This window comes from Aythya marila (genome assembly GCF_965140915.1).
Source record: "Aythya marila genome assembly, chromosome: 30".
NCBI lineage: Eukaryota > Metazoa > Chordata > Aves > Anseriformes > Anatidae > Aythya > Aythya marila.
The window spans coordinates 858,578-881,196 of NC_139071.1; the positions used below are offsets into that span (position 1 = coordinate 858,578).

Below are 22,619 nucleotides of genomic sequence, written 5' to 3' on the forward strand. Positions count from 1 at the left end.
AGCCACTGGGAGGGGGGGGGAGGGAGAGGCAGGGTGAGACGACCCCCCCCCCCACCGTGTGCCCCCCCCCCCCCAGGTGTCCCCCCCCACCTCCCCCCGTGCCCCCCCCCAGCCCCTCTCCTACCTCATCCACAAAGCGGCTGCTCAGCACCCGGCGCAGCGGCACCTTGCACCTGGGGAGGGCGGGGGGGGGGGAGAAACTGGGGGGGTTAGGGGGGGTCCCACCGCTGCTGCGCCCCCCCCCCCAGCCCCTCCAGACCCCCCCTGGCACCCACCTGCCCAGGAAATCATCCTTATCGATGTCCTTATCAAAGAGGTCGAACTCCACGTCCTGCCCCGGGACGTTGTCCACCACCACCTGGGGACGGGGAGGGGGTCACCGAGGGGCCCCCCCCAACACCACAACCGTGCTCTGGGGGGGGTCACAGCCCCCCCAACCCCCCCCCCCGACCCCCCCCCACACCTCGTAGATCTCGTTCCAGCGGGGGTTGAGCTCCTCCTTCACCACGCGGCTGCGGAAGGCCCGGCCGGCCACGCGCACCTTGGCGTAGGGGTCGGAGCGGCCCCGAACCATCCCCCCCAAAAAGTTGTCCTTGGCCACCAGGTCCTCGGCCTCCAGCAGGTGGATCCGCAGCACGGCCTGGGGGGGGGGACACGGGGACGGGGGGGGGACATGGGGACAGGGATATGGACACGGGGAGGGGGACACGGGGACATGGACACGGTGTTTTGGGGGTACCGGGCACAATGGGTGTCCTGCCCCCCACACCCTGCCCCCATTCCCCCAGCCCTACCCCCCCCCCCCAAAGACCCCCCCCAGCCCCTCAGCTCCATCCTGCCCCCCCTCCCACCCCCCCCCATTCCCATCCCATCCCCACCTCGCTGCCAAACTGGGGGTCCGGACTGGCCTTACTGGGCCGCCGTGCGCTCCCGGTGCCACCATCGGCACCCACCGGGAGCTCCAACGTGCCCGGCAGGGGGGGGGCACCACCCTCGGGGGCGTCCAGATAAAGAACCTGCGGGCGTAGGGGGGGGGTCAGCGGGGTGAGGAGGGCCCCCCCCTTTTTCCTCCAGCCCCCCCCCCCCCCCCCCCGAGCCCCTCACCCTGAGGACCAGCTTCATGTAGAGGCGGCTGCAGGGCCCCGAGTGCTGCAGGGGGAACGGCTGCGCCAGGGTCAGCTCCGGAGCCTGCAGCAGGCGAGAGAGGGGCAGGGACAGGGAGCCCAGGGAGCCCTGCCGGGGGTCGTCCTTCACCTGGGGGGGCACGGGGGGGGCACGGGGGGGGCGCGGGGAGAGAGGGGAGAAAAAGGGGTGAGAGGGAGAAAAAGGGGAAAGGGGGGGAAAAGGGGGAACGGGGAGGAAAAGGGGGTGGGGAAGGGGGAGAGTGGGGGGGGAGAGGGAAGGATGTGGGGGGGGCGCGGGGGGGTAGGGGGGGATTTGGGGGAAGGGTTTTGGAGAGTATTGGGGGATAGGGATAGGATTTGGGGGGTATGGGGTGTAGGGGAAGGGTTTTGGGGGAGTGGGAGGATCGTGGGGGGAGCGTGGGGGGGATGGAGATGGGATTTGGGGGGGCACAGGGGGATGGGGGCAGGATTTGGGGAGAAGGAGTCTGGGGGGAGCGTGGGGGGGAGTGGGGGCAGGATTTGGAGGGGGGGCACAGGAGGAATGGGGGCAGGATTTTGGGGTAAGGATTTTGGGGGGAGCACAGGAGGGAGTGGAGACAGGATTTTGGGGGCACATGGGGAATAGGGGCAGGATTTGGGGGAAGCACGGGGGGAAGGGGGGCAGGATTTGGGGGGTAGCATGGGGGGAATGGGGGCAGATTTATTTGGGGGGGGGCTGGGATCCACCTGGATGTCCACGTCCTGGTTGGCGGGGTCGTGCAGGAAGAAGCGGAAGGCGTCCTCCCAGACAGGGGAGCACGTGTTGTAGACCACCTGGGGAGGGGGGGGGTGACGTGAAAGACCCCCCCCAGCCCCCCCCCAGCCCCTGTCCCCTCCCCGGGGGCCTCATTGTGCCCCCCCCCACCTTGCTCTCCCTCGTCACGTCCTGCACCGACACCTGCACCACGGGGTTGGGCTCCTTGCCCGGCTTCTTCATCTACATGGAATTTTTTTTGGGGGGGTGGGGGGGGTCAGGGGGCACCTCATAGCCCCCCCCAACCCCCCCCCCAGAGCCCCCCCACTCACGGGCAGCTCCTGCGCCCGGTCCAGGTACACGACCAGGATGGCTGCTGAGGGGGGGTCGGGCTTGGCGGTGATCGTGCGGTTCCTCTGCAAAACCTGGGGGGGGCACAGCGGGATGGGGGGGGGCATTAAGCGTGGCAGAGCCCCCCCCCGGCCCCCCCACCCCTCAACCCCTCACCTCCGGCAGCTTGGAGGCGTCGGACAGCAGCGTCAGCCACTCCAGGCGCAGGTGGAGCCGGCCCTGGCCCCCCTCCTGCAGTGGGAACCACTGGGGGGGGGGGGGCACAGCGGGGTCAGCACGGCCCCCCCCTGTGCCCCCCCCCTCCCCAAATCCCACCCGCAGCCCCCTCCTCACCTCGTCCAGCACCCTGGCCTTCAGCACCTCCCCGAAATCCAGCTTCATCCTGGGGGAAGGGGAGCGGCCGTGAGCTCAGGGTTTGGTGGGTTTAATTTTTGGGGGGGGGGGGTGGGGGGGTGGTGTTTTCTTTTTGGGGGGGGGCTGCAGCCCCAGGGGTCCTCAGCCCCTCACCGGCCCAGGAGGTCGTCCTGGTCGGGGTCCTTGTCGAACAGCTCCACCTCCATCTCCTGCCCCGGCACCTCGTGCACGATGAACTGGGGGGGGACGGGGTGAATGAAGGGGGGGGGGGCACAGAGGGGGGGTCTTTAGACCCAGCATTACCACGGGGGGGTCCCCTCGGGGTGCTCCCACCCCCCAAAACCCACCAGAGACCACCCAAACCCCCCCCCCCACACCGCAACCCCACGAGGGTTGGGACAGAGGAGACCCCACAGCCCCCCACATTTTGGGTGGGGGGGTCACACACCAACACAGCAGGGGGGGGGGCCGCACTGGGGGCACGGGGGGGGGGGTCCTCACCTCGTAGACCTCGTCCCAGGTGGGGTTGAGCTCGTTGGGGACCACGCGGCTGGTGACGAGCTGGGTGCCCACGCGCAGCACGGCGTAGGGGTCCGACTTGCCCTCCACCAGCCCCCCCATGAACCGATCCTTGCTGCGCAGCTCCCGGGCACCCAGGAGGTGCACGCGCACCACGCCCTGCAAGGGGGGGGGTCAGATGGGTGCCAGGACCCCCCCAAAAAAAACAAAAAACCCCCCCCACACACAGCCCGTACCCGGGGCAGGGGGCAGCGGAGCTGCGCGGCCTCGTGCAGGTCGGGCACCAGTGGCACCAGCAGGCGGTTGGGCAGCACGAGGTAGGAGGCGATGGTGTCCATGATCATCGTGTCCGACACCGAGCTGGGGGGGGGACACGGTTTGGGAGGGGGGGGGGCCATGATTTAGCACGGCCCTAGGGGCTGGGAACCCCCCCCCCGTAGCGCTGGGGCTCACCTGAGCCCCGGGATGTCCAGCAGGTTGGTCATGCCCGTCCAGTTGATGTCCAAGGTCTGGGGTTTTGGGGGGGGGGCAGAGGGGGTTTGGGGGGGTCAGAAGGGTTGGGGGGGGGCAGAGGGGTTGGGGGACCCCAGCCCCATCCTGCCTGGGGGGCTGGGGGCTGTTGGTCCCCCGGGGGGGGCACTCACCGGGCGCCGGATGAAGAACATGGTGAGGGCCCCCACGATGGGCACGTCCCCCAGGAGGGGCTCCAGGATGATCCGCAGCGTCCCGTGGAGCTGGGGGGGGGGCAGCGCTGAGATGCAGACCCCCCCACACACACCTCACAGCCCCCAAAACAGCCCCCCCCTCACCTGCATGCCCTTCACCCCCGCCTTGCAGAAGAATTTCTTCACCTCCACGTCGATCTGGACGTCACCCACGTAGCTGGGGAGAGGGGATGTGGTGAGGGGGGGCCGTAGCAGGACCCCCCCATCCCGCCGCCCCCCCCAAATAACGAGGGGGAGCCCCAGCAGCTATGGGGGGGGTCTCTGCCCGCTCACCTGATGTTGAGGTCCAGCAGGATCTGCCTCTTGTGGGTGCCAGGGTGTGCCCGGACCCCCAGCACCCGGAGGGGCTGCGGAGACAGCGGTGAGGGAGGGGGGCCGTGGGGGTGGGGAGGGGCGGAGGTGACAAGGGGACAAGGGGACAGGGGGACAGCCCCCTCCTACCTTCTCGCCCATGTCCACCTTGGTGAAGGTGAAGGTCTGCAGGTGGCTGTTGGAGGCGCGGATGGCCGGGGCGATGCTCTCCGTCAGCAGCTTCTCCATGTACTGCCCGAAAAACGGCCAGGCCTGGGCCAGGACCTGCAGGACGGACAGACGGAGGGACAGACAGACAGACGGACAGATGGACAGACAGACAGACAGAGGGACGGACAGACAGAGGGGATGAGCGCCCAGCCGGACGGCGGTGGCCGTGGTGTTGCAGGGCCGTGCTCCTCACCTTGTTCAGCCATTCTGCCCTCTCCACGTCCGGGAAGCTCACCTGGGGGGGGGGCACCTTATGAGGCCCCCGGTGCCGCAGGGGGGTCGGTAACCGCCAGCCCCGTGCCTCAGTTTCTCCCCCCCCCCGGCTGTGCCCAACGCCTGGCCGCAGCCCGGCTCCTTCTGGGGGTCCCGGGGTGGGGGGCACCGTGTTGGGTGCCATATGGGGGGGTCCCGGCCCCCCCCCCAGCCCCCCCGGGGGGGGATGTGGTCTCTGCGGTCGCCCCAGGCTGCAGGCAGGCAGGAAGCGGCCCCCCCCCGAGCCCCGTGAGTCACGGCACGGCGGAAGCCGCGGGAGATAACGGATTGCGGGCACGGGCACCCCGGGGGGGGCACAGGGTGGGGCTGGGGGGGGGGGGGAGGCAGCGGGGTCCTGGGGGGAGCAGAACGGGGGGGGGGACCTCGGGATCGGAGCGGGGGTGGTGCAATGCGGCGGGGGGCTACGGGAGGGGGGGGGGGAGCAGCGCAGCAGCAGCGGGGAGGGGAAACGGGACCGGGAAGGGGAACGGGAACGGGACCAGGAAGGGGAACGGGGACGGGACCGGGACCAGGAAGGGGATGGGGACGGGAAGGGGAACGGGAAGGGGATGGGGATGAGGATGGGGACAGGGACCGGGATGAGGAACGGGAAGGGGACCGGGGCCGGGACCAGGAAGGGGATGAGGAACGGGAACGGAACCGGGATGGGACCGGGACCGTAACGGGACCGTAACGGGACCGGGCCCCCCGCCCCGGGGCCGCAGCCGCCGCCCTCCCGCCGCAGGCAGCGTCTCCGGGCGGTCCCCGCGGGCGGTCCCCGCTTACCCAGGCCGGCAGCTCCCCGCGGGCCGCTCCCAGCCCGGCGGCGGCGGCTCGCACGGCCGCTTCCTCGTCGCTCTGCAGGCGGGCGGCCAGGCTCAGCCCCCGCTGCCGGGCTCGCCGCCGCCGCCTCCAGCCGGCGTAGAGAGCCAGCGCCAGCAGCACCGCGCCCGCGCCCAGCCCCAGCAGCCCCGCGGCGTAGGCGGGCAGCGCCCACAGCAGCCGCCGGCCCAGCGCCGCCAGCGCCGCCGCGCCCAAACCGGGGCCGGGACCGGAGCCGGGACCGGGACCCGAACCCGCGCCCCGCGGCTCCATCGCGCCAACACTGGCCACGCCCTCCCGCTGGACACGCCCCCAGGCAGTCGGTGACCACGCCCACAACCACGCCCTCCAACAGACCACGCCCGTTCCCCGCAGGACACGCCCCCCGCTCCCTATTGGCGCCAAGGACCGGAGTGCCGCGCGCTGATTGGCGCTGCCGGGAAGGGGCGGGGCTCTCGGGGCGCACCGCTCCCCCCCTCCCCTCCCCTCCCCTCCCCATCTCTCCCCTCCCGGGACCCCGCCCGTGCCCCCCCCGGCCATAATTCTTGCATTCCTGCCCATATCGCCATTTGCCCTTTTTTGGAGCGCCCGCGGGGCCGCGGCTTCAGGGCCTGCGGGGAGGGGGCAGCCCCGGGTCCTGAGCCCCCCCCCAAGGTCCTGAACACCCCCCCCCCAGGCCCTGGACCCCCTCCCCAAGGTCCTGACCCCTCCCCAAAAGGTCCTGCCCCCCCCCTTTCGGTTCTTTGTCCCCCCCCCCAGCCCCGCTCCCCCCACTGACTCCCACGTTGGTGCAGAGCGCACGCAGGTCGCGTCCTTTAATAGCCGAAAACATTACACGGGCCGGGGGGGGCACAACACCGGGACAGGGAGCAGCCGGTGCTGCCCCCCCCAGCCGTGCCACGAGCCCCGGTGCTGGGGCTCACAGCCCCGGTTCCAGGGGCTGAGTCCAGAGCAAGGCTCCCCCCTCGCAGCTGTCCCTCTGTCCTGGGGGGGGGGCCAGCAGAGGGGCTGGGGTCACCACGAGGCCCCCACACCCCGTGCCCCCCCCCGTTAACCCCCATTTCCCTGAATTCGCCGCCACGCTGAAGCCCACGCGCGGCTGCTCGGGGTTAACGGTGGCCGCAGCCACCCACCGGGGGGCATCCCATTTCCTGTGCCCCCCCCCCCCCGAGCCCCCCCAGTTTCTCCATCCCACGCTGGGGCTCGGCTCCCGCTTGCCTCCTGTCCTCGCCCCCCCCGAGGTGGGCGGCGCTGCGGGGGGGTCAGTGGGGCATGGCCGTTATCCGCATGCTCTGCGAGGCGATGGGGTAGGTCACCATGGGGGTGGTGGCGTGGCTCATGGTGATGCCCCCCAGCGGCTGCGCCATCGACACGGCCACCGGGGCCACCGAAACGGCCACCGGGGCCATGGAGACCGGGGGGGCCATGCCCTGGGCAATGGTCTGCGCCAGGGCGGCCGAGAGCGGCGTGATTTCGGGGTTCATGGGGGGGGCGGCGTTGGCCGGGGGCGCTGCCTGGGCGCCGGCGGGGGCGACCAAATCCTGTTGGGAAACGGGCCGGGGCTGCAGGGCCTGGCTGCTGAGCGTGGTGTGCGTCTGCGCGATGCTGTGGTTGTAGTTGGTGACGGTGCCCACGGTGGGGGCCAGAGTCTGCTCGGTGGCCGTGGCGGTGGAGCTGAGCGTCATCACCTTGGCCTGGTTGCGGAACTGCGCGTTCTGCTCCAGCAGCACCTCGTTGGTGGCCATCAGGTTGTTCACCTGCTTCTTCAGGTCCTCCACCCGCTTGCGCAGCATGATGTTCTCCTCCTCCAGCAGCCGGTACTCCACCGTCCGCGGGCTGGTGAAGCTGTACTCGTAGGTGTCGAAGTGCAGCCCGTCCACCCGCCGCCGCTTCAGCACGGGCTCGTGGTCGTCGTAGCGGTCGGGGTCGTAGATGGCGTCGTAGCGGCGCACGGCGGTGCCGAGGCCCTGCTCGCGGGCGGCCATCCCCCGCGCCTCGTACTCGTAGTCCCGCTGCAGGTGCTGGAACTTGCACTTGGCGCCCCGCTGGCAGTCGCCCTTCAAGAAGTCCCTGCAGATGGGCACCTCCTCCTTGCTGTTGGGCAGGTCGGCGGGGGAGAGGCCGAGGCCGGCGGCCACCTTCTGCCGCAGGCGCGGGGGCAGCTCGCCCGTCTTCTTGTAGCAGTCCTCGTCCTCCTTGGTGCCGTGGATGAAGCGGCAGTTGAGGCGCACGCACTCCTTGTTCTGGAAGTCGTGGCAGAAGATGAACTCGTTCTTGCGCACGCCCAGGTTGGTCACCTCGCTGATGTCGGGGTGCCGGAAGCGGCAGCGCTTGCCCCGCTTGCAGACGTTGCGCAGGAAGTCGCGGCAGATGTCGTCCGCGTTGGCGCCCACCTCATCGCCGCCGCCGCCGCCGTTGTTGTAGCCGTCCCGGTCGGGCATCTTGGCCGCGGGGGCCGCCGGCCTCGGGGCACTGCGGGAAGGAGGAAGGGAGGGAGGGGGGCGGGCAGGGTGAGCGCAAGGCGGCGGCACCGAGGGGCACCGGGCGGCCCCCACCCCCCGGCAGCCCCGGGCACCGCGGGCAGGGGACGGCGCGGCCCGGCCCGGTGCGGCCCCGGGGGGCTCCGGGAGTCACCGGCAGAGCCCGGGCAGCCCCGCGCGGCCGCCGCCCGGTGCCGGTGCCCTCATGAGGGCGGCCTATACGGGACCCAGGAGCCGCCGGGGCACCGTGGCCGCCGTCCCGTGACGCCCCGCAGGGCCCGGGCCCGGTCGCACCGGGAGGGGCGGTGGGGGCGCGGTTCCCCCTCCCCGGGTCGCCATGGCAACCGCCCGCAGGCCCGGGGCAGGCCCGGAGCGGGGCCTGGCGGGGCCCGGTTCGCAGCGGAGCGGCCGCGGCCGCCTCGAGGCCCCGGGGGGCGGCGCGGGGGCGGCCCCCGGTGTTGGAGCGGCCCCGCCCGGTGCGGCGCGGCCCGGCCCGGCCCCGCACTCACCCGCTCGCGGCCTCCTCGCGGGTCCTCCAGCGCCAACAATGAGCGGCCCCTTCCGGCTGCCGCTCTGCGCCGGGCCGGAAGCGCTCTATGGTGCTTCCGGGGCGACCCGGAAGAAACCTCGGGGGTCACTTCCCGGCGTGCCACGCGGGGCTCGCGATCCTCTTCCCGCTCCGTGACGTCACAGCCGCGCGCCGCCGGCCCGGTGCGGCCCCCCCTGGGCCCCGCTCCGCCGCCCCCCGGCCCCGAACCCAACCCCCGGTCCCGGCCCCAGCACGGAGCGCTCCGGGCCCCGCCCGCCGCCACCCCCGTGCTCCTCCACGTGGCCCCAGCACCCGGGATCCGGTGCCCAGTCCCTGCCCCCGGTGCCCCCCGGTCCCTACCGGCGCCCCCCCACCCCCCAACAGCAGCAGCAGCCCGCGTCCAACGAACACATCCAAGCTTTATTGGCGGCCCCGGGGCCGTTACACAGCGCAGCCCCGGTCCCCACGCGGCCCCGCCGCCAGCTCCCCGTGCTGCTCCCCCGCGGCTCCTCCGCTCCGGGGCTCCAGGGCCGGGCGCGGCGCCTACTTGGACCTCTGCCTCATCTTCCTCCTCTTGCGCTTCAGCCTAGGGGACAGACGCGGAGCGGTGCTCGCACACCGGGCACGGGGCCGGTGCCGCCGGGGATCCCCCCCCTCCCGGGCCTCGGCCCCGCGGAAGGGGCAGCTCCAGGCCCGGGGCCCCGCGGGGAGCACCCCCCGGGAGCCCCCCTCCACCACCTACCTGCGCATTCGCTTCTTGCGCCACTGCGGAGAGAGGAGAGCAGCCGGTGAGTGACCGCGGCCGGGACCCGGCACCCCGGGGTTTCCCCTGACACAGCCCCGCGGAGCCCCCGGACCCCTCTGCCCCCCCCCCCCCAGCCCAACGCGCCCCGAGCAGCCCCCGCGCCCTGCACCTGCTCCTGGTCCTACTGCAAGAGGGGCACCGGAACATCCCCCACAGACAGCCCCGGTTCCCCGGGACCCTCCCCACCCCGACACCCCCCGAGCACCCAAAGGCCCCACCCCCCCGGCACCGCGGGACCCCCTCAGCGATCCCCCAGCACCATGGGGACCCCCCCCTCAGGGCCTGCCCGGCACCGCGGGACCCCCTCAGGGCCCGTCCCCTCCTGCCACCCCCTCAGGACGCCCTCACCCCCCAGGGACCCCTCGGGGACCATCCCCCCTGGCACCCCCCAGCACTGAGGGCCACCCCCCAGGACCCTCCACCCAGGGATCCCCGGCACCTGGGACCCCCCACCCCCCTCAGGGATCCCCCAGCACCCAGAGGACCCCCCTTAGGGCTTGCCCAGCACCCAGGGACCCCCTCGGGGACCATCCTCCCCGGCACCCCCCAGCACTGAGGGACCCCCCCCCAGGACCCCCCACACAGGGACCCCCCGAGACCCTCCAGCACCCAGGGACCCCCCTCGGGACACCCCCACCCAGCACCCAGACCCCCCCCGGCCCAGCCCCCCCAGCCCCTGCCCCGCTCCCTCAGCACCCAAAGCCCCCCCCCAAGCCTCAGCACCCCCCCCAGGCCGCATCCGAGGCCGCGTCGCGCTCCGAGGCGCCATCGGCTTCCCCCCGCCGCTCACCTTGGCCCTCATGGCGGCGCGTGGCCGCCGCGCTCAGTCCCGGCGGGCGGCGGCGGCGTTAACGGCGGCTCCAACGGCGGATGGCGGCGGATGGAGGCGGGCGGCGGCGGCGGCCGACAAAATGGCGGCGGCCGAGAGAGGCCTGGAGCCCCCGCCGGGGCCTATTTATATGCGGGCGCCGAGTCCCCGCCCCCTGCGCGGGGCACGACGGGAGGCGCGGGCGCCCCGCGGGGCACGACGGGAGATGTAGTCCGCGCGCCGGCCGCCATTTTGCACGGCGGAAGAGAGCCACCGCCCCCCCCACACCCGTCAGGGGGTTATTGGGGAACAGAGGCGGTGCGGGGGGGGCTTCTCGGGAGCTTTCCCACATTTAAAATAATTGGGTGGGTTCTTGTCTTTTATCAAGAGCTTCAGCGTTATTTTTTTTGAAGTATAAAATTAAATAAACCTCCAGCCAGCCCCAGGGGTGCACAGACCTGGGGCGGGGGCTGAGGTGAAAGGTTGGGCCCGCCGCCCCCCCTCAGCAGGCGAGGGAGAGAAAATTGCTTAAAAACCCCAAAAGAAACCCTAAAATGTTCCAGCTGGGGAACGAGGTTGGGGGTCCCCCCTCCCCTAACCTGCCCCCGGGCCCCCAGGGAGCTGAAGGGGGGAGAAGAGGAGCAGAGAGGTGGAAAAATCAGGAAAAAAGTTATCGCATCGTTTATTCTTTTATTGGCTTTGGTAGTATCTGCACGTGTGGCGCTGAGGCAGGCCCCAGCTGGCAGCCCGAAGAGCGGTGCCTGCGGAGGAGCCCGGGGGCAGCCGCTGGCTGGGAGCTGGGATTTTCCCGAAATCACCTCCAGGAGAGGGAGCAGAGACCCGATCCGCAGGTATTGGTACATAAAAACACCTCACACGTTCAAATTCATGAAATTCAATCAGCTTTTTTTTTTTTTTTCTTTTTAAAAAAAGAACAGAAGACCCACTAGAAAAGAGCGGTACCCCCGGCTGGACTCAAGCCCGAGTCTGCTGCAGCATTTCCCTCGCCTCCTGCCACCATGAGTGCGTGCAGGCAGGACGTCCTTCCAGGAGCCAACACACATAAAAGAGTGGAACACACTCACGGGCCATGGAAACCAGCCACGAGGAAGAATAAAACACCCCAGGGCATCAGGGAATTTAAACAAAGTGGAGAGCAGCAGGCACGGCCCCGGGGCTGCCAGCTCGCCTGCCTCCTGCCCCTCTGCAGAGCCGTCAGGTGGGGAATGCCGATTTGCTTCCTTTCAGGTTGGGCAGTCAATTTAAAAACAAGCTCACCACAGCGGTGTATTAAAAAATAGAGCGTTTATACGTAAACCAAGGCAGAGACAGAGCGCGGTAGACAGGACAGCCTACAGTCTCACAGGGGACACAAAATTTGGTGGCTTTCCAATGAGAAACGTACAATCTAGAGGCTAAAAGAAAGTGAGAAATCCTCTGCCCCAAGGTAACAGACAGAAATGCCTACGCGGCTGGGGAGGAGCTGAGATAGCGCTGCGAGGCAGGTCACCTTACACCGTACGCGCGTACCATATCACTAAACACAGGTCACTTTTTCTCGGGCGTAATCAGTTTTGTTTTGTTTTGTTTTTTTCCTCCAATAAAATCTGTAAAGGGAGAAATTAAAAAAAGGGAGAAGGCAGAAGGAGAAAGCAAGCAGCTCTCTGCACTCCCTCTCCCTGGGAACGGCTTAGCTGTTCACCTCTTTAAGTATGAGTAGTATAAAAGGTTAGAAAGAGTGGATATAGACTAGCTTTTACTCCTCATTTTGTTTTCCTGCTTTATTTTTAAGTAGTCTGAAGTGGCTGAGAGAATCCTCCCTCATTGGCAAAGTCAATAGGAGCTGGTTGTTGTCAGTGGGAAGTCCAGACTGTTTGTCGTTTGGTCGTAAGAGACAAACAGTGCTAGATTTTGTTTCTTTTTTTTTTTCTTTCTTTTTTCTTTTTTTTGGGAGGGGGGGAAAAGGGGCGAGTGTGTGTGTGAAGTGGGTGCTACATGGAGGGAGCGGGAGCCCCTCAGTCGCCAGCCTCGTTCTCCTCCGCCGTCTCTCCCGTGGTGGCATTCTCTGCGTTCTTGGAGGCCTGCGGAAACAAACCCAGGGCAGCTGTCAGGACGGGGACATGTTTGGGGACACCGGTGAGGGGCAGAGAGACCACAAAGCTGCGAGGGAGCCCACCCGAGGAGCCTCACTGGGAGGAAAAGAGGGCGTGGGTGCCTCGAGGGTGCCTCTTCCCACAGCAGAGGAACACCAGCCTCTGCTCTCTCAGTGCTGCACTGAGGCGGGCTCGAAACACAACCACACGGGAACTTGGTGATGTTTGGGTGCTGCTGATTGGGTGCCAGCAATCCCACAAAGCGTGACCAAATTACCTTCTTTTTCTTCTTTTTCTGGGTCTTCCGGCTTGCAGAACTTTGTAGAAGGGCCTGGAGACAGGAAGGAAACGTAAGAAACTAGAAAGCCAAACTATTTTTTTTTCTTTGACAGGAGATAAAGGGCTTTAAATGCCTTTACAGCAGGAGGAGCGCCGCCAGCCCCCGAAGGAATGGTGGTAAGTCCTAACGGGCATAGCAGCAGCGGGGAATGCCGCAGCCCCGCGCTCCCCCGAGGCACGAGGCCTTGGAGGCAGCTGTCGGGGCTGCTCAGCAGCTCCTAGGAAGGGGCTGGCACCGCTGCCACGAGCTGAAGCCTGCGTTCGATGCAGGAAATAAGAGCCCAGCCTGGGCTAAAACACATTTCTGCTGGTGCTGCGGGGCTGCAACGAGCCATTGATTTGCACCACGACCTACTGCTGCCCTCGGACGTGCCGGCAGCCTGGCTGCAGGGGCTGAGCTTTTCCTTTTTTAAGCTGCTGCTCACCCCCTCTCCATCCAGTCTCCTGGATTTTAGTACCCACCTTCATCCCGAGGGGCAGAAACACAGGGCAACCCACGAGTTTAAAAGAAAACGTTTTTTTTTTTTTAAACTAACCTTCAGTTCTCCATCTTGCACCTCAAACTCCGACTTGTAGAGCTCAGGCTCGAAGGGGCCACTTGTTATCCTCATGGGGCCGTTGGGCATTAAAAGCACTGTGAATTTGAACTGTGCAACAAACTCTCCTGCAAAGCAGAAACGGGCATCACTACCAGCCCCCGGGCACCTGACCCGCTGGCTGTTTGGGCAGACGTTGGTGCCGTTTCAGTTCCTGTCCCATTTTCCATTCCCAAACCATCACGGCTACAAAACCACCCTGCGGGGGCTCCTCAGACCAACCCCGACCAGGGCAAAACCTCAGCAGCACCCCGCGGCCCCTCCAGTCTGCTCCCTACACCAACCGGAGGGCTTCGGCTGGCAACCTCTCCTCCTGCCCAGGAATCACTCCATGAAAAACTTCATCTCCTCGCTGGAACGATTCCAAAACAAAGCCCAGAAGCCAGCGGGGAGTGAGTTTTTCTGGGAGGACAGATGCCAGGGCCCTTGAATTGCACCCCTGGCATTTGTGCCACCACAAAGCCAGCCCCAGTGTCACCAGCCTCGGGAAGTGACCACCAGTTGTCGGCTCTGTGGGCACCCCCAGCCGGCCCCCAGCCCTCCCACTGGCAGCACTCACCTTCCTTTTCGTAGAGGACATTGAAAGGCTGGAGCAGCTCGTGTTTGGCACATTCCACCACCCCCATCCTGGCCTTCTTCTCATCCTCAAATGCCCTGCAAAGGAAAAGGAGCCACAGCTGAGCCAGATCCCACCCCGCAGGCTTCAGCATTGCCCCCGGGGTCACGATGGGGACTTCCTTCACTTGTGTCTCCCCCGGCGGCGCTGCAGTGACAGAACAGTTGGTGAGAGCAGGCACCTGCCGGGTGAACTACTGCCCTCTGAGAGTGGAAAAGGATTTAAGGACAAAGAGAGCCTGTCAGGTGGACGTTGCTTCCTTATTTTGAGAGTAAATCACACGTAAAAATTGCTTGGAGCTGCCTCCCCTCCTCACGCTGCACACCCTGGCACTGCTTCCACTCCTCTTTTATTTTAGCCACAACTCCAGGCTCCCCGCCTGCCACGCAGGGCACAGGAGATTCTCCAATCCTCAGACTGAGCCTGGGATTCCTGCTTAAGCCCCTAACATCCTTCCTCCACCCACTGCTCGGCTCAAGTACAGCAAACCCCAACGTAAAGCAGCAGAAGCTGCCACCCCCCCGTGACGGACACCGAGAGCAGGGGCTGTAAGAGCACGCAGAATCCAACTCCGCACACGTGGGGAGGTCACGAATAAAAGCAAATACCTGAGAGTAAATGGCATAGTATCAAAGCGCCTCTCCACCTCGCTGAAAAAGGCACGGGAGGTTTTCATCTTCAAGCCATACTGCTTGGAGGGGTCCCTTTTGTAAATCGTAGTTCTCTGCCCAGCGTCCTTCGCCTGAAAATGCGAACAGAGCCAAGTGGGAAGGGGGCAGAGCAGCAGCTCCTCTGCCAGAGAACTGCCCGGGCCAGGATGCTGACGGTAAAAGTCTGCCCTGACTTTTTTTTGATGGAAAAAGCTACACGCAAAGAGAAGCAGAGCGAGACTCCAGATAGATTGGGCTATCAGCACCGCTGCCTGTGCTCAAACCCAGCCGCACACGCAGAGAATTCCGGGCAGGGAACCCGACTCACCTTTCCCTCTCCACTGCTGACAAGAACATCGACAGCATAAACTTCGTGGACCTCAAATTCTGCTTTTTCGTGGTCCTTCCTGGATGAAAAAAAGGTTTGGTGAGTCAAAAAGTGGCAAATAGGGAAGAGAACACCTCCCACACAGCCACAGTGCCTCCGACAAGCCCACGCTGGGCTTAGCCAGCGAGGATCTGCAAGCACGAGGCAGCGCCAGGGTGCTCCGAAGTGAGCGGGTCCCCGACCAGAAGAGCAAAAGCTGGCACAGAAATCAAAGATTTCTGTCCCAGGTAGTAGAGCTGATCAGCAACAGGCTGGCAGAGAAAAAACACCAGCAAGCCAGTGCTCTTCCTGCCCAGGACAAGGAGCTCCATCCCCAGAGAGGGGGAGGTGACCCCACATTCAGCGCCAGCTCCTTGAGCTCGTGGTCATGCCCCAGCAGGCCAAGAGCCCCCCGGTACATCCCTACACCCCAGATCTTGTGAGCCAAGTGCTGGATTTAAGCCCCTAAACTCCAAATATTCAGCCTGAGATACAGCCCTGAGCGCACCCCAAGGGACAGAAGCTGCTGGAGCAGAAGGACACATCCAGCTCATCAGTCCAAAGCCACCCCGAGATGCTCCTGACAGCCCCCACCAAGCAGTGGGCTCCTGGCAGCCTCTGCGAGACGAGCGACAGCCCTGGCACGCTTCCTGCTGGATGAGCACCCACAGCCACCGCGAGCAACAGTTGGCTACTTCGCTGGCAGCCTCTAAGGCCACAGGCTGCAACTACTGGGGACTCCTTCGAGAAACTGGATGGAAACCAAGAACGCTCGCAGGTGCCAGCGAGGAGCATCGTGTCGGTGCCTTGCAGCCTCTCCTTCTCAGGACAAGCCCCAGACCCGGAGACACGCTGCACGTTCACGTAGAACAGAAGCCAGGGGGGTAACAACCCCCGAGTCTGCCTCCCTGGGTCAGACTTCAAGCCAGGCTTCGTGCAGGGAGCGCTCTTCCTGCTGGTGAAACCCCGTGGCAGCAGCAGGCAGCCAGCACGTGCAAACACACCCTCCCCGCCTGACCCCACAGCCAAAAAGTGAGAAATGGGAGCCCCAGCCCGAGCCACGCCACTCCCAGGTACTGTGGAGCAGCAACCCCCGAGGTGATGCTCACTTTTGCTGGTCTGTAGGGTTCTGGATGATTGTTTTCTCTCCATCGATCACGTGCTGCTTCAGCTGGTGCGACAGCATCCCTGCCGCGATAAGAGAACCCATTAACACCTCCGAGCTGCGCTGCAGCCTGGCGTTATCAACGCTCTGGGGTGCAGCAAACAGCCACACAAACCGCCTGGGGTGGTAAAAGCTCCTCAGCTTCACCTGGTCAGGGGCTGTCCCTGCATGTCAGCGGACACAGAGCTCCCCAAAATCCCCTGTGAGCCCTGCAGGAGCTGGGGACCCCTCCTGGCACCACTGGTGAAGCGCCCAACTCACCGGCCACTCGTAACGGGCTGGAGCTGAGCCCGTGAGCACACATTTTTAACACTCCTGGGTGTTTTTAAACACGTCAAATTAATGGAGACTTTCAGTGCTGGCTGTACCACACTCAGGGCACATTTGGGGGCTCAACTCGCTCTCCCTTTCTGCTCATCCCGGGACACGTCTCGTCCAGGAAGGACAGCTCCATCGGTGAGAGGGGAGAGGGAAAGGAGAGCCCAGCCACCAGCAGCTCCGTTTGTTTTCATCAGCTGGGGCCTTCTGCTGCTGCCAGTGCCTAGATAATTACGGCTCTTGACTGTTTCCAAAACAGTGGCTGCTTCAACTCCCTCGACAGCGCGAGCAGCCGCCTCCTCGCTGCAGCTCCTGCCATGGTTTTTCAGAGCAAGGAGCAGAGAGCACTGAGACCCACAAAGCCATCCCACGCAGGGAACGGGGCAGCGACCTTCCGAGGCCGGGCGAAAGCGAGCAAGAACGCACCAGCTTTCTGGCATTTCAGGAAATTTAACTAATAATGGGCTAATTTAATCGTGTCTGGAAACCGCTTGTTGGTGATGTCACTAACTAGCAGAAAAGCATCTGCACGTGCCAAGTGTCGAGCTCAGCTCTTGCCACCTTTCAAACAAGAGCCCAGCGTTCTCCTTTCATCGAGGAGCCACCCCAGCGCCTTCCCCCCGCTCGTTATCAAGGCTGTGAAGAAAACATGAATCAGTTCAGAGCTGCAAGGGAGGAAATTACATACCCTGCGCTTCTATGGGCATCTTTTGCAACAGATCCCGCGTTACAAACGAGCTCTTTTGTGCATTTTCTAAAGGGGATTGAACTGCGAGCGGCCAAGTCTGAAGCCGAGGGCCAAGCGATTTGCCCAAGGTCAGCGGGAAGTCCCCGAGCCAGGACAGCACCTACCAGCCTGGGAAGCCCACGGCTGCTGTTCCTAGATTAACGCATCTTTCACAACAGAGCAAAACCAAAAACAAAGGACAGAGGAAGAAAAAAAAAAAAAAAAATCCAGACCGTTTTGAAGGTGGATAGTTTGGAAGTTTTGAAATCGATTTTTAAGCAAAGGCTGCTGCGTTTTGGAGGCAGCGTGACCTGCAGGCAGCGTGGGCTTCCCAGGATCCCAACGGGGCAGCTCGGGATCTCGGCCGTGTGTAATTAATTACAACACCCCTACCCCTGCCTCGGCCACCCCCCAGGCCTCACCTTCGATCGGCGTGCAGTGAAACGAGTGGGCGATTTTGTTCCACGTGTCTGTCACTTGTGTATTCTGGATGAAGAACACACGAAAACACACATTAAGGGAATAAAATCCAAGGCACAGGCACGACAGGTTTCTCACTTGACAGCGCTCCGTGATAAACCGAGCGGTGCCCTGACACCTCCGAAAACAGGAGAAGCGGCGCCAGGCTTCCATTTTTAACCCCGTATCAACAAAAACGGCACGGAACACGAGGTCAGCTCAGCCTCCTGCTTGCACCCGGCGCCTTTTCACAAGCCCTCCCTTTCGGAGATGACACCGGCAGCTACGAGAAACCCAGGCACGTCTGGAATAGCAACAGGGCGACAAGAGGAGAACGCCCACGGCCGCTGAGGCGTCTGAGCGGCGCAGTGGGAGGTTTAAGGGAGCCCCGTTCAGGGGATCTGCTGCAGGCCCAGCTGAAACCTTATTTTTACACCCAAAGTGGCCGTGTGGTGCAGGTGGTGCCCAGACCGGAGCTCCTCGCCCCATCCGAGCTGCATTTCTGCAGCCCCCCATCACTCACCTGGTTTCCAGGCTTCACCAGGCGCAGAGCGGCCTCAGCACAGAGGTGAGCTGCCTTGATGACATCAGCTTTACGGCCTGACACGGGGTTTTCCTGCAAGAAGGGGAAAATAAAGGCTCCTGGGGCTAAGTTCTTTTACCTTTTATTGGCAAAAACGCGCTGCTGACTGATGGAGAGCCTCCATCTAACCACACACCCCCCCGAGCAGAGCGGGGGATCTCAGAGGTGGGGGAGCTCCTGGCTTCCAGCTGTGTTTTTAGTCCTTCCCCTGCTCAAAAAGCAGGTGAGCAGCAGCCACAACCACGCTGGCTCTCCCCTATTTCATGCTGAATTTCTCCATTATTTCTTGTTGCATTTCAACACAAACACCCTCGTACAAGCTCATCGCTGTCAAAGACTGAACAAGTCTTTTGTGTAGCCGGGGACAGGGACTGGAAAGGCTCCCAGTGCATCTCAGGAAATTTTTCTGTCCTCTCCACAGGAGAAAAACCACTCCAAAGACCCATACCGCTGTTCTCCTCCCCAGACTCCAGCTAAAAGCCTGCTCCAAGCCTTCGTGACGCCTCCACGCACGTGCCTCCCACAGCCGGCTGCAGGAGCGTGGCTTGGCCTCACCTCCAGAACAGCCGACCGAAAGCCTGGGCCAAAAACCACCCGTGCCAGCAGGTGCCTTCAGCCCCAGGTGAGAAAATCTGCCTCAGGTGTGCCCAGGCACGCTCGGACAGGAAAAGCAGGCGGCAGGGACGGATGTTTGGGGCCGGGGAACACGTCCCCCCCCCGTGCTCGGGTTTGGGAAGGTGACGGCAGCAGCGCGGCCAGCAGAGGGGGCAGGGAAACCTGCCCAGCACACGGCAGCACCTCCATTTGCAGGGCAGACACTCCCAGCACCTCACTGCAGCGCCGCCCGCGTTTGGTCTGTCCCCAACTCTTTGTCACCTTGCTGAGGCCACGCGCCTGCCCTCGCCTTCCAGGGGACTGAGGGGTTTACCAAAAGGCTCCGTTTTCACACCAGATCCTTCGGGAACCCAAGCAGCCGCCTCCCCGAGGCTCTGCTGTAGAACCAGGTGCCCGCACCGTCAGCTCTTTGCTCTCTCCTTTAGGCTGCACACCAGGCAGCAGCTGCAGGAGTGACACAAACCTACCTTGGAGGCGTCTATGACAAAACTGTGTGCTACATTCGCTATGAAGCCATCCACGTGGACTCCCAAGTCGCTGCAACACAAAGAGAGTTAATTACAGGTGGGGCCTAATGGCTGGGGAAACTTGCGTGACTCCTCCAAGTATTCCCCGACGCAGGCATGTTTCAAAAGCTTGACTAGCTATTAGATTCTGCAATTAGTCACGTCGGGGAAGTACTTAACGCACCGAGCAGGATTAAAAAGCAAAGCCCTGATGCCAGCAGGCAACTCACGAGAAACCTGAGCGAGACGCTTACATTTTGACCAAGTCTCCGTCTTTGAGGATGTAGTCTTGGTCGCTCTTCAAGGGGGAGAAGTGACAGACGCAGTTATTTACTGATATACTCGTCGGGAAGGCAATACCTGTGAAGAGAAAGCACAGAAATACCCCGTGAAGTCCTGCAGCCTCATGCAGCGCAGTGTGAACAGGTTTTAGGGTCTTTTAAAGCTGTGTAAAACGCCCCGTTGCATCCTCCTCCAGCCCCAAAGCAGCAGGACCGCAGCACGTGGTGTGTTCCTGCACCAGCTCTTCCTTTCACCCAGACACCCACCAAATAAAACAGATCCCCAGCAACAAGACACTTGCAGAAGAGACCCCAAGCCTCCAGAGCACAATGCAGGGAGCTGGGTGGCGTTCAGGTGGCACCACGTCACCGCTCCCAGGGCAGCGCTGCCCCCAGTGCCCCTCATTTTGGGGAGTGAGTAAACACGAAGCTCCGGCTCACTGGTGATGGTGTGAGCAGGGCTGAGAGGGGCTCTCTGGGAGCAGCAGGCCAGTTCTAACGACAACGAGCAGCCCTTCCTGCCCCGCTGCCCCCTCGCAGCGGGCACCCACCAGGCCCAAACCGAGGCGCCCGCGTTGGAGCAGGCCTCACCTTTTTTCATTTCTTTCTCCTTCTTGAAAATCTTGCCGGTCTCCTCCATGATCATGGCGTCTCCCTTCTCGCACAAGCACAGAACCGATGCCCCCGAGCTGGCCGCTTCCACCACGGCACGCAGGACCCCTGCGGAGAAACAGACACGGAGCCCTCAGAGCGGTACCGGCGAGCGCCACGGGGGCAAGAGACGGAGCCGTTTTTTGTGGGGAGCGACATTCTCCACTCAGCTTTTCACCAAGAACCCGTCTGAACGTTTATTTGGTGTTTTTGAGAGCTGCCTTTCCCCAGCCCTCGCCCTGAAGAGCGCGAGCAAACAGAGCCGGGTCGGGATTTGCACGGGTGAAGCGCCGCGGCCTCACGCAGCGAGCCCGGCTGAAAGCAGCCGAGCAGGAACAGCGCTCTGCCACATTCCTTCCAGCCCAGTCAGAGCTCCAGAAACAGGTTTGGAAACGACTCGGGGAGGCGAGACGCGCAGCACATCAAAGGGGCAGGGGCCAGCGCTGCGGGCGCGTGGGACCGGAGGGCCCGGAGCCCGTCCCGCGGGGCCCTGACGCTGCAGGACCGCGGCTCTGAGGCAGGGCGCGTGCTCTGCGCCCCGACACGGCGCCCGGCTGACGCGGGGGACGCCTCGTTGGAGCTCAGGGCGAGTTTCGCTGCCTTCTTCGCACGTCTTCTGGTGCCTACGAGTCCCGGCAGCCTCTCGGCTCCGGCGTGCCCGGAGCTTTGCGGGACGGCCCCGTGGTTCTGCCCCTGCCAACGCACCTCGACGGCACCACGGGCTCCCCGCAGCCCCCAGCTGCTGCTTCCCCTCTTCCTCCTCGTGAAGCCGGGGCGCTCCACCAGGACTCGAGGCTTACACTAACATTTATTTTCAGGTCCCGGTGTCCTCGCAGCCTCCCCGTGCACTTTTTTGCTCCGGGAAGCGCTTCCCCTCCGTGGGAGCTTCTGTCAGCGACGGGGCGCGTGCTGCACAAATACCCGAGGAGGGGTTTACGGGGACGGGCTCTTATCGGTTCCTTGACACCACCAAACCCAAAGTTTTCCCCTGCACGATGCCTTCAGGGTGCTTTCGGCCACCTCTCCACGCGCCGCAGACGTTTTGGGAACGCTCCCAGGCACAATGCTCCCGCACGGGAGGTGTTTAGGGGATGGCAGGACACAGGGAGGGGGAAACAACAGCGTTAAGGCAAACACCGGGGGGAGAGGAGCGGAGAGCCGGGCTCCTCAGAGCATCCAGGACAAAACGGGGCAGCAGCAAGCACGGAGCACCCCGTAACCGTGCTCCATCCTTCCCCGGTGCCTCGTGTAGGGCCGTGAGCCCCTCGCAGCCCCGGGGACACACCAAGAGCCTGGGGCGCTGCCAGCCAGGGAATGTTTTTGCCCCAGCTCCGCTAAAACAAACACCGGGGCCGGGCTGCCAGCCGGGGCGGCCGCTCCACGTGCCAAACCGGTGGCCGGTGTTAAAGGCCGCGTGCCACGGCACCGGGGAGCGGCTCCGGTCCCACGGGGGGGGCTCTGCCCCCCGGTACCGACACTTGGGGCAGCAGAATGGGGCCAACAGGAGGGCCCCGAGCCCTGAGCGATGCTCCCAAGCCCGATCCAGGGCGCCCCGAGGAGCCCGGGGGGGGGGGCACGGTGCCCCCGGAGCCCCCCAGTGCCACCGGTCCCGGGGGCACGGGGAGCAGCCAGCAGCTCCCGGGGGGGGGGCAGCGAGCAACGGGGGTGATGCAGCAAAAAGAAACCTTGAAAACCGAGCCGGGGGGGGGGAGGGGAATGACCCCGGGGGGGTCCCGGTCCGGGGGGGGGGTTGAGGGGGGGTCGATCCCTTAACAAAAGACCGGAGGCACCGGGGTAGCCCGGTTCAGGGGGGGCCGCACGGAGCTGCCCCCGCCCGCCCCTCCCGGGGGGAGCCCGCCGGGCCCTGCCCCCCCCCCCCCCCCCCCCCCCCGCTGCACGTGGGGCGCGGAGGCCACGTGCGGGCAGCGCCCGCCGAGTGCGGCCGGGCCGGGGGCACCGGGAACACCGGGAGCGGCCCCCCCGGGACCCCGCAGCCCCCCCACAACGCCCGGGGGGCTCCGTGCTCCCCCCCCCCCCCAACACCGGGGGCAGACAGACTGGGGGGGGGCACTAGGCCGCGCCGCCCGCCCCAGGCCCTCCCCCCCCCGCTCCCCGTTCCCCTTCCCCGTCCCCCCCCTCCCCTCCCGGTACCCCCGGTGCTGCCCCCTCCCCTCCCCCACTCCCCGTTTCCCCCCCCCCTTTTCCCGTTCCCCCCCCCCCGCCGCCCGCGGCCCAGCACTCACGGTTGGCGATGTCCCCCCCCATCTTGTACTTGGTCACCACCAGGTCCTCGGCGATCGTCAGCTCGGCCGCCTCCTCCTCGCCCGACATGGTCGGAGCCGCCCCCGGCCGCCTCCGCCGCCCCCGGTCCCGGCCCCGTCCCCGTCCCCCCCCCGCCGCCGCCGAGACCCCGGGGAGCGCGAGCGCGAGCGCGCGAGCAGGGCAGGAGCGCGGGCTCCGCGCGAGGCACGCTGGGAAGCCGAGTCCCCGCCCCCCGGACTACAGCTCCCGGCAACGCCCGCGGCGCGCACGGCCCCGGCCCGCAGCCGGCCGCGGGGACTCCGATTCCCAGGGGGCACCGCGGTTCTCGCGACAGAGGAGAGGAGATGGGGAGGAAGCGGCGCGCGGG

The 22,619-nt window shown here is 65.3% G+C and overlaps 3 protein-coding genes and 1 long non-coding RNA gene across 4 annotated transcripts in view; all 4 read right to left on the minus strand.

The window, feature by feature from the left end:
* The window catches only part of ESYT1 (extended synaptotagmin 1), a gene marked incomplete at its 3' end in the record, with an annotated part of 6,415 nt that extends 672 nt beyond the window's left edge, over nt 1–5,743 (minus strand). Inside the window, exons 1-20 of the mRNA XM_082781450.1 lie at nt 5,367–5,743; nt 4,522–4,563; nt 4,248–4,382; nt 4,080–4,153; nt 3,891–3,963; nt 3,726–3,815; nt 3,535–3,590; nt 3,318–3,441; nt 3,064–3,240; nt 2,716–2,798; nt 2,542–2,590; nt 2,365–2,454; nt 2,190–2,282; nt 2,029–2,100; nt 1,851–1,937; nt 1,105–1,254; nt 879–1,016; nt 464–640; nt 276–358; nt 91–173 (exon numbers count right to left, since the gene is read on the minus strand). Of these exons, the coding sequence (XP_082637576.1) occupies nt 91–173; nt 276–358; nt 464–640; nt 879–1,016; nt 1,105–1,254; nt 1,851–1,937; nt 2,029–2,100; nt 2,190–2,282; nt 2,365–2,454; nt 2,542–2,590; nt 2,716–2,798; nt 3,064–3,240; nt 3,318–3,441; nt 3,535–3,590; nt 3,726–3,815; nt 3,891–3,963; nt 4,080–4,153; nt 4,248–4,382; nt 4,522–4,563; nt 5,367–5,675 (2,185 nt within the window). The 5' untranslated portion in view covers nt 5,676–5,743. The remainder of the gene's footprint in view (nt 1–90; nt 174–275; nt 359–463; nt 641–878; nt 1,017–1,104; nt 1,255–1,850; nt 1,938–2,028; nt 2,101–2,189; nt 2,283–2,364; nt 2,455–2,541; nt 2,591–2,715; nt 2,799–3,063; nt 3,241–3,317; nt 3,442–3,534; nt 3,591–3,725; nt 3,816–3,890; nt 3,964–4,079; nt 4,154–4,247; nt 4,383–4,521; nt 4,564–5,366) is intronic.
* Nucleotides 5,744–6,536: 793 nt separating this feature from the next.
* On the minus strand, nt 6,537–8,467 carry ZC3H10 (zinc finger CCCH-type containing 10). The gene is made up of 2 exons (XM_082781329.1): nt 8,392–8,467; nt 6,537–7,874 (listed from the first exon to the last, which is right to left on the minus strand). The coding sequence occupies exon 2, from the start codon at nt 7,841–7,843 to the stop codon at nt 6,665–6,667; it is 1,179 nt and encodes a 392-aa protein (XP_082637455.1). The 5' UTR covers nt 7,844–7,874; nt 8,392–8,467; the 3' UTR covers nt 6,537–6,664.
* A 343-nt stretch (nt 8,468–8,810) lies between these two features.
* Nucleotides 8,811–10,153, minus strand: LOC309888797. The gene is made up of 3 exons (XR_014319168.1): nt 10,007–10,153; nt 9,154–9,176; nt 8,811–8,997 (listed from the first exon to the last, which is right to left on the minus strand). It is a non-coding gene; the product is annotated as an uncharacterized lncRNA (long non-coding RNA).
* Nucleotides 10,154–10,689: 536 nt separating this feature from the next.
* Nucleotides 10,690–22,384, minus strand: PA2G4 (proliferation-associated 2G4). The gene is made up of 13 exons (XM_082781328.1): nt 22,234–22,384; nt 19,931–20,059; nt 19,313–19,418; nt 19,020–19,089; nt 17,878–17,970; nt 17,318–17,381; nt 15,795–15,873; nt 14,647–14,725; nt 14,277–14,410; nt 13,612–13,706; nt 12,993–13,120; nt 12,395–12,448; nt 10,690–12,105 (listed from the first exon to the last, which is right to left on the minus strand). Exons 1-13 carry the CDS (start codon nt 22,319–22,321, stop codon nt 12,040–12,042), a joined length of 1,185 nt encoding a protein of 394 aa, XP_082637454.1. The 5' UTR covers nt 22,322–22,384; the 3' UTR covers nt 10,690–12,039.
* Between the last annotated feature and the right edge of the window lie 235 nt (nt 22,385–22,619).